The sequence below is a fragment of the Notolepis coatsorum genome, assembly GCF_963971535.1.
Source record: "Notolepis coatsorum genome assembly, chromosome: 6".
Lineage (NCBI taxonomy): Eukaryota > Metazoa > Chordata > Actinopteri > Aulopiformes > Paralepididae > Notolepis > Notolepis coatsorum.
The window spans coordinates 137205574-137219160 of NC_140170.1; the positions used below are offsets into that span (position 1 = coordinate 137205574).

The 13587-nt window shown below is 49.5% G+C and overlaps 1 protein-coding gene across 1 annotated transcript in view; it reads left to right on the forward strand.

Annotated features, from left to right (window-relative positions):
• The window catches only part of bysl (bystin-like), a 46333-nt gene extending 33267 nt beyond the window's left edge, over positions 1–13066 (forward strand). Inside the window, exon 7 of the mRNA XM_084316889.1 lies at positions 11987–13066. Coding sequence (XP_084173015.1) covers positions 11987–12338 — 352 coding nt within the window. The 3' untranslated portion in view covers positions 12339–13066. The remainder of the gene's footprint in view (positions 1–11986) is intronic.
• Positions 13067–13587: the final 521 nt, after the last annotated feature.

Consider the following 13587-nt stretch of genomic DNA (forward strand, 5'->3'; position numbering starts at 1 on the left):
GTGGGTGTAGACGATTCTCCTCCGCTCCAACGGCCACAGGACCAAAGCAATAATCCAGCTGGAAAGGGCTCTGCATTCACCGGTGTAGATTCTCCGGTGCGCGGTACTTCACATTAACTAGGTCGAACTTGACGTTATTCCACTAAGCTCTGACACGTTTACTGTCTATTCGCACGCGGTTATAAGTGCTCTATTTAGATGCACGGTTGCTCACTTCACTTGGTCGTTGACTCGTGATGAAGGCTTTAACGTTTGAGGGTAACGCGTTTCTAGGTTAACTTGACTTTAGGCTAAGTGCTGCTGTATCCACCTGCGACGTATTTATACGTACGGCGAATAATCTAGTACCAGCCTTATTCCTGTCTCGTATTCTTGCGCCGAACCGGGCATGTCCAGGCAAGCCTTGGCGGTGACTTTGAACTAGACATTGGGGGTATGGCAGTGGCGCCTAGTGGATCGCTATCCAATAAGAGAACGAAATATTATGGTCTGTACTAGGTAAAGGGATATTCCGTGTATATGTACAAAGAATACACAAGGGATATCAGACGATATACAAATACTATGCAATATATATCAAGTAATAAATATATATATTCGGTTTAATCTGATCCTTCGTAACAGCCGCCTCCTAATTAGTCCCACCTAATTAGATAAGCAGAGACAGATTAACCGCACTGTCCACTACTCAATGTCCGTTGTGAGGGTAGGGCAGTTCACAAAGTCAGTGGGTCATGGTCGTCATTAGGAGAGTCGGGGAGCCTTGGCAACTCTTATCAGCCTCGCCACGGGTCGGGTGTATGTCCGCCCCTGGACGAGCACTTCTGCCGCTCTGACCTTTCCGTCGGCACCAGTGATCACTTTGCTTACGCGGCCGGCCGGCCACGCAGCTCGGGGTAGTGACTGGTCTATGATCATGACGACTGGACGGGATGAAGGGGGGCTTAGGAGGAAGCGGGCCTGAGACTGCTTTGATCTGTGCTTGGCTGTGCCTCCTCCTCCTCCGTCTGTTTCTCTTGTTTGCTCTGTACCCCGTCTGAGGAGGGGCCGGTTCCGGCCGCCCCGTCAAGGAGTCGCTTGGGGTGCTGGGTTCGAGGTCAGCTACGTCTGGAGCGCAGCTGAGGGGGGTGGAGTTCCGAACTCCCTCTTGTGCCCACGGTTCTCTCACAGGCCTCTTGCTTAATGTCAATAGCCTCTCAACGGGCTGTACGAGGGAGTGGCCGGTGTCGCTCGCCTTTGTGTGTAGGCAGCGTGTAGACGTGGGTTGACTGTCAAGTCCGTAGAGGGGGCCCTGGAGCGTCCACCCCAGTCGGGTCTGAACCGCGACTGGGCATCCTTTGGGTCCGATGTGGGCCGCCTCAATTGGGAGAATGAGGTCCGCGTGGTCGGAGCCGATGAGCAGGGTCGGTGTGGCGCCGTCGATAAGCGGTATAGGTAGTTGACGTAGGTGCACATACTTCGCCATCAGCTGTGGGATGGGGTAGGTGTACTGGGACAGGCCTATGTCGTGGCTGGTGAAGACGTTGGTAATACTATACTGCTTCTCGGGCTGGTCCACCGCTGCTATCTTGAAGGAGACCTTTTCACCCTTTATGGTCTTCTGGTCCCTTCTGATGGTGCGTATTGTCATGGTACCTTTGGCGAGGAGGAGTCTTTTCAGACCCATCGTCCAGGACGGCGTAAGTGTCCAGGACCTTGTCCTCGTAGCTCAGGAGCACTCTGACCACTTTGATGAGCACTCGGGGGGTCCCGCTATGCTGGTCAATGTGGAGCACTCCTGTTGGTCGGTTGCTTTGGATCGTCTGGGGTGGTGCCGACTCGCGGTCGTCCGAGTAGCACCGTGACTCCCAGTGTCTGCTGTAGCAGTCAGGACAGTAGGCAGCGGTCTGGTGGATCGTTGGTACTGGTGCCACCGCCTCGGCCTGGTACATTACCGTGACGGGCCCACTCTGTTGTCCTGGCGGACGCCTGTTGATGTCATGCAGGACCTCCAGGTGGGCGCCGCCGCACCTGCTACACTTCTTCTTCAAGCGGCACTCAGCTGCCATATGGCTGCGCGCGCAGCGGAAGCAGCGGCGGTGGTCCTTGATCCACTGACTCACCTCGTCCGTGGTCAGCTTCCCGAAAGTGTCGCATTGATACAGCCGATGTTCCCCTTCACAGTACTGGCATTCAATCTTCCACTCCTCTTTTGTCGAGGGGGTGTTGTGGTTCTTGTGCTGCGGTACTGATTCGGCTTGGTGCATAACGGTCACCGACCGGCGGTTATCATTTAATCCCAGAGGTCCTGGTCTTGGGCTTGGTCCACTCCATACGAACGTGTCCAGTCGTAAGCTGCTGACCTCCCTGGCGAGGAACTCAGACAGGTCTAGGAGGGATGCCTCTGGGCCGTTGGGGTCACGGTGGTCTCTCTGACGCCGAAAACGCTCTTGTCGGGCGGGAGGGAGCTTCTCTAATATCCTCTCTACATTAGAGTTAGCGTACAGTTCGTATATCCCTTTTTCCTTTTGGGACCCCAGCATCCCTACCAGGGACTGTACCTTGATAGAGAGGTCATCTAATGCTCTGTTGTCTCTGGCTGGGGGGAGACGGTCAATGTCTCTTATCTCTTGTATCATGTAGTCCCATATGCGTCCATAACATTGGTCGAGGGCTACTAGAGCCGCGGTGTATGGGGTAGTAGAGTTGGAATATGCCAGCGCTATATTGTGCGCTCTGGGCACCTTCAGGTGCTTGAGTAGGATAGCATACTTGTACGTTTCATCCGGTACATCGGACATCATTGTCTCTAAGCACATTCGTAGCTCTGTGTACTGTGCTCTGTTCTCGTGTGTGAAGTCCGGGAACGTCGGTGTGCCAAGGTACGATGCCATGGATGGCTGGCACATCGGTGAGCGTTGGGGGAGAGGCCTCCTGGGCGAGTCTCCCCGTGCGTGTCGTCTTGGGCTGGTACTTGGTGGGTACCGAAGCTCGGGTACCCAGGTGCTGTTCCTCGGGGCTGGCGGTGCGTCAAACTCACCCGTGAGTTGAGTCGGGGGTTTGTAGCGCAGTGCCTCGGGGCTGACGTCTGGGCTGTACTGGACCTCCTGGTCCAGAGTACGTTGCTGCTGGTCGGGGCTGTACTGGGCCTCCTGGTCCAGAGTACGTTGCTGCTGGTCGGGGCTGTACTGGGCCTCCTGGTCCAGAGTACGTTGCTGCTGGTCTGCTTGACATTCCTCCTCTTCCTCCTCCTCTTCCTCTGCTAGGTCCTGGAGTCTTCTGTTCAGTCTCTCGGCGTGGTCCGGTTCTTCCCGGTTGCTGGGTCTGGTATGGACCGGTCGGGAAGGGGGTTCGGAGACGTGGACAGGATCCTCCTGTTGGCGGGGTCCCGGGTCGCTTGGTCGGGTAGGGGAATGTGCCCTAGACCCTTGTCGTGATGATCTCCGGGAGCTCCGTGCGGAGTGAGGGGGTGTCGCCATGGCAATCAATTTGTCCATCAGCTGCGCCTGTAGCCGGTCGCGCTCTGCCTCGCGCTGGGCATGGGCGGCTTCGCGCACTGCTTCGCGCTGGGCATTGGCGGCGTCGCGCTGCGCATTGGCGGCGTCGCGCTGTGCATTGGCGGCGGCGCACTGTGCATCGGCGCGGCTTCTTTCAATGTTCTCTTCCGTCTGAAGGCGTCTGGTCTCCAGTCTTATGCGGTCGTCTTCACTCCTTTGTTGCGCCTGGAAGCGCTCTCGCTCGGTTGCAGAATGTTCGCGTTCACTGAGGGCTTGCGCTTGGAGTTGCGCGTGAAGGCGCTCTCGTTGGTCTGCAGCTCGTTCGCGCTCGGTGGAGGCTGCCAGGGTGGCGATGAGTGCCTGCGCCAGCATCTTGTCCGCTTCGCTGGGGGAAGACACAGGCGGAGGTGATCGGCTTCTGGCAGTGCTCGTTGGAGATCCGTTCTCCTGTCGCGCTCCGAGGAGGTCCATCTCCTGGGTGTGCGTCTCTTCTGGTAGTGGGTCGGGTTCCGTCCCTGGAGGGCTTTCTTTATCCTGGAGCTCTCCGGGGACTACCTCGTTTGCGTCGGCGGGGGGTAAAGTCATGTCAGGTCTCTCCTGGTCCCCCCCGTGAGCTTGGTCAGTTACGTTAGAACCCACTAGGGTCTCTACTGGCGGGGTCGCCTGGTCGGTAGGGTTTGACATACTTTTACTATCCGCTTTATCTATTTTATCCGTATTTAACTTCTTTATAAAGCTAGGTATTAGACTGACAGCGTATGCCTCTAGATAGGGAGGTGGCTGACGTCTGCGCTCCGGGCGATCTAACTTAGGAGAACCGTTTGTGGAGTGTTCATCATCGGCCATGTTAATATTAATATTATATTAATATTACGCTAATTACCCTCCGGCTCGAAGGACCAATTGTAACTGAGGGGTACAATTCCCTGACTGTATTAAATAAGTATGGTATCATTAAACCACTACTGTCTTATGTACATTACTACTGGCCATACAGTACACAGGTATATGATATGAACACCTCCACAATGACACGGTTCCACAACAAATCTTGGTTAGAGTAATATTTATTATTATAGCAACGGTAGGTTACAGAATGATAACTATGAATTGCGCTTGTAAGGCGAAGAATGTGCGTGAGTAAGTCAAGAGCGTAAGTCCATTAGAATAGTACGCAGGAGATAATAAATACCACCTGTATCAATAGGAATTATATCTATGGTACACTAGTAGGGCAGCGGGAGATACTAGTAGGGTCCCTCCGGTTGTAGGCCAGCAGGGGGAGGAAATGTTCGAATGCAAACTCTGGATCAACGGGGAATCAATAAGCTCCAGCTACGGGAGTCGGTACATTACTCCCTTGATCGGCAGACGAAAGCAGCAGCTGTAATCCAAGTATGCGTGCAGCATAGGTGAAAGCCGGCCAGCCTCTCCTAGAGACGGGCTCGAGTGATGTTCCTCATGGGTAAATCCCACACAGTAGTGGGTGTAGACGATTCTCCTCCGCTCCAACGGCCACAGGACCAAAGCAATAATCCAGCTGGAAAGGGCTCTGCATTCACCGGTGTAGATTCTCCGGTGCGCGGTACTTCACATTAACTAGGTCGAACTTGACGTTATTCCACTAAGCTCTGACACGTTTACTGTCTATTCGCACGCGGTTATAAGTGCTCTATTTAGATGCACGGTTGCTCACTTCACTTGGTCGTTGACTCGTGATGAAGGCTTTAACGTTTGAGGGTAACGCGTTTCTAGGTTAACTTGACTTTAGGCTAAGTGCTGCTGTATCCACCTGCGACGTATTTATACGTACGGCGAATAATCTAGTACCAGCCTTATTCCTGTCTCGTATTCTTGCGCCGAACCGGGCATGTCCAGGCAAGCCTTGGCGGTGACTTTGAACTAGACCTTGGGGGTATGGCAGTGGCACCTAGTGGATCGCTATCCAATAAGAGAACGAAATATTATGGTCTGTACTAGGTAAAGGGATATTCCGTGTATATGTACAAAGAATACACAAGGGATATCAGACGATATACAAATACTATGTGTAGCAGGGTGGATTATCCCTGCTTCGTGGGAACTGTGGGGTGCGGTCAATAGGTAGCGAGACACAGTAGCACCCTGGCCAGCTGCACCTCCGTCTTTGGGGTCCGGAGCGTCAACTGGAGGCTGGTAGTGGGGGTGAATGAGGCCCAGGGTTTACAAACCTGGTCCGGTACTCTGGTCTTCCTCCCTCTCTCTGGAGTAGTCCGCAGTACTCCCCAACACACCCTCACCCTCCACAGTTGCCCCTTTTTCCCTCCCACACCTACTGACCGGATGGTAGCGAAATAACTGGGTTCCCCCCGCAAGCAGTACCCTCCCTTGTGTGAGACGACCAGAACCCTTACAATGGAAATGGAAAAGGTAGAATAGCAAGGGGTTACGATTACATATATTACCCGTAGCAAAGGGTTAGGGTTAGAAATAATGAAAGACACACACACAAGACTCCCATCTACATCCTTTACTGTTATTTAAAGACTGGTCATCTACAAATATTTAATAGCAATGGGTCAAACGGAAGGTAGTTCTACTATTACTCAAGTTGTAATTCAATACCTTGCAAACACTTATATTGTACACCCACACAGTATAGACTCAGGTATTGCAGACCCAAAGTTAATAGACCCAGATATTGTAGACTTCAATATACTTGACTCCTTACCCACGTCTGGGCTAGTACCAATAATAATACCTCTTCTTAGGCTTTACTTATATGGCAGCGTTACGTTTACCCCCAAGAGGGGAAGGGTTAAATAGATGGGAAAGTAATATTACACACACATGGTATCACGCTCAAAGAAAAGGAAACAAAACCAAAAGTGTGGGCCCACAATTACCAAAACAAAAGCCCTATGCTAATGCCGGCATGTAATGTTTATGGGGTACCCCTATGCACTGTGGTTAGCAAACACCAGCTTCGCCCGTAGGCTGCGACACACTGTGTGATGTACGATAGGATCCTGGGCGCCGAAGCCCTAATGTTTACTCTACCAAAATGGCGGCCGCGCCGCTCCACCACCGTCCTGGTGGCAAGATGGCGTCGAACACTCGCGCCGCAGGTGCTAGCAGGCGGAGCTATAGCAGAGAGGCAGTGCTGGCTGAGCTGGTGCTGGGCGAACTCTGCTGGTGGTAAAGAACTCCCCGTGTCCTGCAGGCAGCCTGGGGCAGGGTGTGCTGCTGCTCTCCGGTGCAGACAGCTGTTGACGCCCGGGCAGACTGCTTGGATGTCCCGTACGTCTCTGGCACGCAGACTATACCGTCACTGTAACTAGGTATAACACGAGCAATGCTACTGTGATCCTTAGCCGCACGCTACCTATACCGCTCACTGTAACTAGGTATAACTCGACTCTTAGTGCCCGACTCTGCACTTAATGTTCATAATATCATAACACTGGTACTGCTAGGATATCGTCTCCACTAGCCAGTACTTCCTATCACCCGCCACTGTTCCACGGGGCACTCCGGCATAAACGTCAGCAACGGGGCTGTCTAGAGCTCCCCCGTTAGACGTGACTTCTCGTGGTCAAGTTCACTGCCGAGAAGAGAGCGACTTCCGCTCGGCTCCTCCCTTTATCATCTCTCAGCTCTCTCCGCCACTCTCTGCCTGCTACTGCCCCCTGCTGGTCCCGCCTGCCAGTCACAAGGGGGACGCACTGTAAAATATGAATCAATACTGTCATTTATGATCCGTATTCACATGTTCTTTGGACGGGGCGTTTGTGTCATTGTTCGTGTGAATCAATAACACTAGTTAGAATGTCTTTGTGTACAAAAAGGGATATAAATACAGTCAGCAGTTCTGAATAATATACCATATTTTCCAGACTGCTACATTTCCCCCCACTTTGAACTTGCTAAGTCCTCTGCAAGTTAACAACAAAACAACAAAAACAAACGCATGCATGAAAACGGTCCTGAGACCAACAGTTTCACACATCGGTTGACAATTACACATTATGCCAACAGTTTTACACACTCCCTCAGGAGTTGGACACACTGTTCCGCGAACACGCTCTTGAGCACGTAGTCCTGGCGATACCGAGCGGGTAGCCGACCTCTGGTGCTCCTCTGGGGCCGAGCGGCCTCCACTCTGGGGGGTTCCACCTCCCCCGCCTCCGATTCCGTGTCGGATTCCTCCGTGTCTGTCGGCGGGTCCTGGACCACGGCCTCACCCTCCGGGGCCATCGATGGACCGCCCGCGGCCTCCTCTTCGACTCCGTCTCCGCCGCCTTCCCCCTCCTCTCCTGAAGGGGTCGACTCCACCTCTGACTCGGCGCTTACGGCCTCCTCAGGGGCGTCCCGCAGGGGACCGGGGTGGTTACACGCCCTAGGATGCGGTTCCCGCCGGTGCCCGAAAGCACCTCCGATGTCTGATTCGGACGAGCTCCGCGGTGCCACCGGGATCTGTCGAGGGGCCCTCCCCCGCACTTCCGGGTCAGAAGCCGGGAAGGGACAGGTCTTGAGCTGGTCTCGATGCACGGTCCTTTCTGGACCCCCTGCTTCGGGCCTGACCGTGAACACGGGCGTCCCTTCGTGGCTCTGCTTAACCACCACATATGACGTAGGCTCCCACTTGTCTTGTATCTTATTACGGCCCCGGATTCGGTGGTCTCGTATCAGGACCCGGTCTCCGGCCCGCAGGAGTGCACCTCTGCTCTTCCTGTCGTAAATTCTCTTGCGTCACCCGGGACGGCCCGGCTTTGGCCTCGGGCTTCGGGGTGTCGTTGTCCGACATCTCAGGTCTCTGGGTCGTCACTTACAAGGGAGTGGAGTAGGATGTTGATCCTGTTCGTGACGCCAAATGTAGCAGGGTGGATTATCCCTGCTTCGTGGGAACTGTGGGGTGCGGTCAATAGGTAGCGAGACACAGTAGCACCCTGGCCAGCTGCACCTCCGTCTTTGGGGTCCGGAGCGTCAACTGGAGGCTGGTAGTGGGGGTGAATGAGGCCCAGGGTTTACAAACCTGGTCCGGTACTCTGGTCTTCCTCCCTCTCTCTGGAGTAGTCCGCAGTACTCCCCAACACACCCTCACCCTCCACAGTTGCCCCTTTTTCCCTCCCACACCTACTGACCGGATGGTAGCGAAATAACTGGGTTCCCCCCGCAAGCAGTACCCTCCCTTGTGTGAGACGACCAGAACCCTTACAATGGAAATGGAAAAGGTAGAATAGCAAGGGGTTACGATTACATATATTACCCGTAGCAAAGGGTTAGGGTTAGAAATAATGAAAGACACACACACAAGACTCCCATCTACATCCTTTACTGTTATTTAAAGACTGGTCATCTACAAATATTTAATAGCAATGGGTCAAACGGAAGGTAGTTCTACTATTACTCAAGTTGTAATTCAATACCTTGCAAACACTTATATTGTACACCCACACAGTATAGACTCAGGTATTGCAGACCCAAAGTTAATAGACCCAGATATTGTAGACTTCAATATACTTGACTCCTTACCCACGTCTGGGCTAGTACCAATAATAATACCTCTTCTTAGGCTTTACTTATATGGCAGCGTTACGTTTACCCCCAAGAGGGGAAGGGTTAAATAGATGGGAAAGTAATATTACACACACATGGTATCACGCTCAAAGAAAAGGAAACAAAACCAAAAGTGTGGGCCCACAATTACCAAAACAAAAGCCCTATGCTAATGCCGGCATGTAATGTTTATGGGGTACCCCTATGCACTGTGGTTAGCAAACACCAGCTTCGCCCGTAGGCTGCGACACACTGTGTGATGTACGATAGGATCCTGGGCGCCGAAGCCCTAATGTTTACTCTACCAAAATGGCGGCCGCGCCGCTCCACCACCGTCCTGGTGGCAAGATGGCGTCGAACACTCGCGCCGCAGGTGCTAGCAGGCGGAGCTATAGCAGAGAGGCAGTGCTGGCTGAGCTGGTGCTGGGCGAACTCTGCTGGTGGTAAAGAACTCCCCGTGTCCTGCAGGCAGCCTGGGGCAGGGTGTGCTGCTGCTCTCCGGTGCAGACAGCTGTTGACGCCCGGGCAGACTGCTTGGATGTCCCGTACGTCTCTGGCACGCAGACTATACCGTCACTGTAACTAGGTATAACACGAGCAATGCTACTGTGATCCTTAGCCGCACGCTACCTATACCGCTCACTGTAACTAGGTATAACTCGACTCTTAGTGCCCGACTCTGCACTTAATGTTCATAATATCATAACACTGGTACTGCTAGGATATCGTCTCCACTAGCCAGTACTTCCTATCACCCGCCACTGTTCCACGGGGCACTCCGGCATAAACGTCAGCAACGGGGCTGTCTAGAGCTCCCCCGTTAGACGTGACTTCTCGTGGTCAAGTTCACTGCCGAGAAGAGAGCGACTTCCGCTCGGCTCCTCCCTTTATCATCTCTCAGCTCTCTCCGCCACTCTCTGCCTGCTACTGCCCCCTGCTGGTCCCGCCTGCCAGTCACAAGGGGGACGCACTGTAAAATATGAATCAATACTGTCATTTATGATCCGTATTCACATGTTCTTTGGACGGGGCGTTTGTGTCATTGTTCGTGTGAATCAATAACACTAGTTAGAATGTCTTTGTGTACAAAAAGGGATATAAATACAGTCAGCAGTTCTGAATAATATACCATATTTTCCAGACTGCTACATATGCAATATATATCAAGTAATAAATATATATATTCGGTTTAATCTGATCCTTCGTAACACCTTTGAATAGAGAAAGTGCATCTTCCAAGACGAGGGAAGATATAGATAATCTCCTACTGAGGAGATAAGTATGGTGGATCCATTACCTCAAAACTATGGCACCAACAGGACTCAATGAAGACTTTGACATTAGGCCTTATTTGTAAATAAACCAATAGAAGGAGATAGTCAATAGATAGTCTTCATTCTGGGTTACTTTGTTTTTTCTCTTTTTGTTTTTGTTTTCAATGGCTAGGACCTGGACAGGGTCCAAAGAAAGTACTTTACACACTGCTGCCTATCTATAGATGCAATAAATCTAGCCTAATACTGTTTAATATATATATAGTTCTCTAAAAAAATCTTTTCAAAAAAATGTCAAATATAAAAGATAAATTGTTACTAAATCATGTCTAAAATGTATAAGAAAATCATGCAAGTCTTGGTACCGCCCCTGATCACCAGGTGGGGCTGATAGCTAATTTATTAATTAGATTTCCTGTATAAAAAAGATGCAATTTCCTGTTGTGTTCATACTTGAAAAAGACCGGAAGGGTCGAAACATTGTATCTGCTATATTTTTGTCACAATTAAAACACCTTGGACTGGAGCATCAAAAGTGAGTTGCGAGCCCCGCTTTGTTTCATGTACTACTGTTTTTACAGTTTGGCTCAGCACCAAGGAACGGAGGATGTGCGTTATTTAATTTCTTACATTTACATTTAGTCATTTAGCTGACTCTTTTATCCAAAGCGACTTACAAGTTCTGTACGACAAGTCATCAGGAAGGGCACAGCTCAAATGAGCTGAATAACAATGTTCATCAAAGTGTAGGTTAGTATCAAGTCAAGAGTTTTAATTGTCACGGCATACTATATAAGTATATTAGGACAAGTGCGTGCCAGTAAGGTTAGTCTAAGGCTTAGGTCTTAAAGGTAGAATATGTAATGTCATTGAACAGCAACCTTTAGGAGAGATAAAGAGCCCTGCTTGGTATTGTTTAAATATTGTGTTTTGGTCTGATGTGTCTGTTAGAGTTGAGTGGGGAGAGGGGACGTGATGCTATTGGTGGCCACACCTCAGGCTCTACCCAGAGAGATCTGGAGAAATTGTAATAAGTTAATATATACCTAATATACAGTATATATTACATTATCGGTATGTTTATAATATATAAACCATATTATAACTATATAGTTGTAGTTGCTATGCTGTGTGAATTTCTCCAGACCTCTTGGCAGAATCAGAGGTGTGGCTAGCAATAGCATTAGCAACCCCTTCACTATCGCCACTCAACTCCAACCCACACATCAGACCAAAACAAAAAAGTAAACCATGCAATACCAAGAGGCACACTTTTGCCTAGAGGTCATCGTTTGACGGCATTACAGATTCTACTTTTAGGTCATCATGTTTTTGCCCTGTAATAATCAGATAATAATCAGTGAGTGACACTGCTGGTGTTGCACATCTTTTAAGTGATGTTGTGTTTCTGTTTCAAATGTAGCCAAGAGTAAAGACCCTAACCCTATCAATACAGCAGTCAAATTGTATATTATCACAATGTTGTTTCACTCTGAAATTATTTGGAAGGCCAAAAATAATGCTGTGCAAGGTGACCGTGATCTATGGTCTAGCAGGGCAGATTACTACCTACTCTTAATTGCTTTTTATGTGATAATGTAGAATGGGATCTATATAATAATTTAAATCAGAAATGACAGCATGTTTGTAGATGTTTTGCAATAAAGTCTAAGATTAAATGTATTCCTCTCCTTTCAGCGCGGCCATGCTTAAACTAGCAGAGATGGAGTACAACGGCGCCAACAGTATCTTCCTGCGCCTCTTACTAGATAAGAAATACGCCCTTCCATTCCGTGTCCTGGATGCCCTAGTGGCTCACTTCCTCTCCTTCCGCACAGAGAAACGTGTTCTACCCGTGCTGTGGCACCAGAGTCTGCTAACTCTGGCCCAGCGCTACAAGGCCGACCTGGCCTCGGAGCAGAAGACTGCTCTGCTGGAGCTGCTCAAGGTGCAAACGCACCCCCAGATCTCTGCAGAGATCCGCCGGGAGCTACAGAACTCTGAGTCTCGGGACCTTGAAACTGCTGTGCCTGTTATGGCGATGGACTGAGTATTGAGTCAAACATGATATCCCCTATGTCTGATGCTAACATCTAAGTATTGTTGAGCAGGCTATGTACCTTTTTTATGGATGCTCGCCATCCCATAGAAGAGGGCAAGATTGAGGACTGATGACGACAACACCTGTGGTTTTATTCTCCACCTTTTATTACGTGGTGTTCTTTTCAAAATTGCAAATGGAGTGATAAACGCCCAGCTCATTTAATTTTGTATAGCGCCATCATCATGCTGTTGGAAAGCACTGTGTACTTCTTTACCAAATTGACAGTGCTATAGATCAGCAATATTTGTATTTCCTTCAGCAACTATAATCTTTGAGTTAACAGACTACAGAACATTATTTGAATAATTAAAGGCCCAATCTAATCTACCACCAAATTTCTGAAAATGTAATTGGATATTATTGGTGTTATCATTTTCAAATCTATTGATTGGTTTGCTGTCTCATGATGTAACATCCTTGTTTACATTGGTAATGTTTATAAACATTGTAAAACAAACCTATATGTTTGGGTTTGATCGATTGAGAAAGATACAATGCCTATTTTCCATCTACAATTCAAACTAAAGGCTTATGAATGTATATGTCAAAATGATTACAGATTGGGCCTTTAGTGTTATGTTTTGTTGCAATAAACTCTCCTAAAATGATGTATGTATCAGACCTTTCATTTCTGGTTTAATGCAACAATTAAACAGGACAACATAATAAATTAATTCCTACATTTAAATGGAAACGCTGTGTATTCTTTTTGATTGATTGATTGATTGAAAACTTTATTAACAGATTGCAGAATGGGTACTGTAGCCTACAGCTCAATACAACTACAAGCAAAACTACATTGGAATATTGACAACCATACTTGGTCATTTATTGTAGGCTACATTGGAGGGGGTTGGTTGGCGTAGGACATTTACCGGGGCCAGTTTCGAATTGCAGTCTCCCGTAGGTGCTATTTGAGAGTGGTTTTGAAAGTGGGTAGTGATTCACATTCCTTTACAGCCGTGGGTAGAGCGGGCATAATTGCGAAACGTGTTTAGTCCCTTGTTTGAGCCGAATCTGGGTTGAACATGATTTGTGGAGCTCCCTCTGGTGTCGTGGTATTCACTGACCCTTTTCAAGCAGGCCTATTAGCTTCCGTAATATCGTGGCAGGTAGGCTGGTCAGATAGAGCTCTGCAGCATTCAAGCTGTTCTCGTTGTAAGGACAACTGGCTAACATTGGGCAAATAATATCC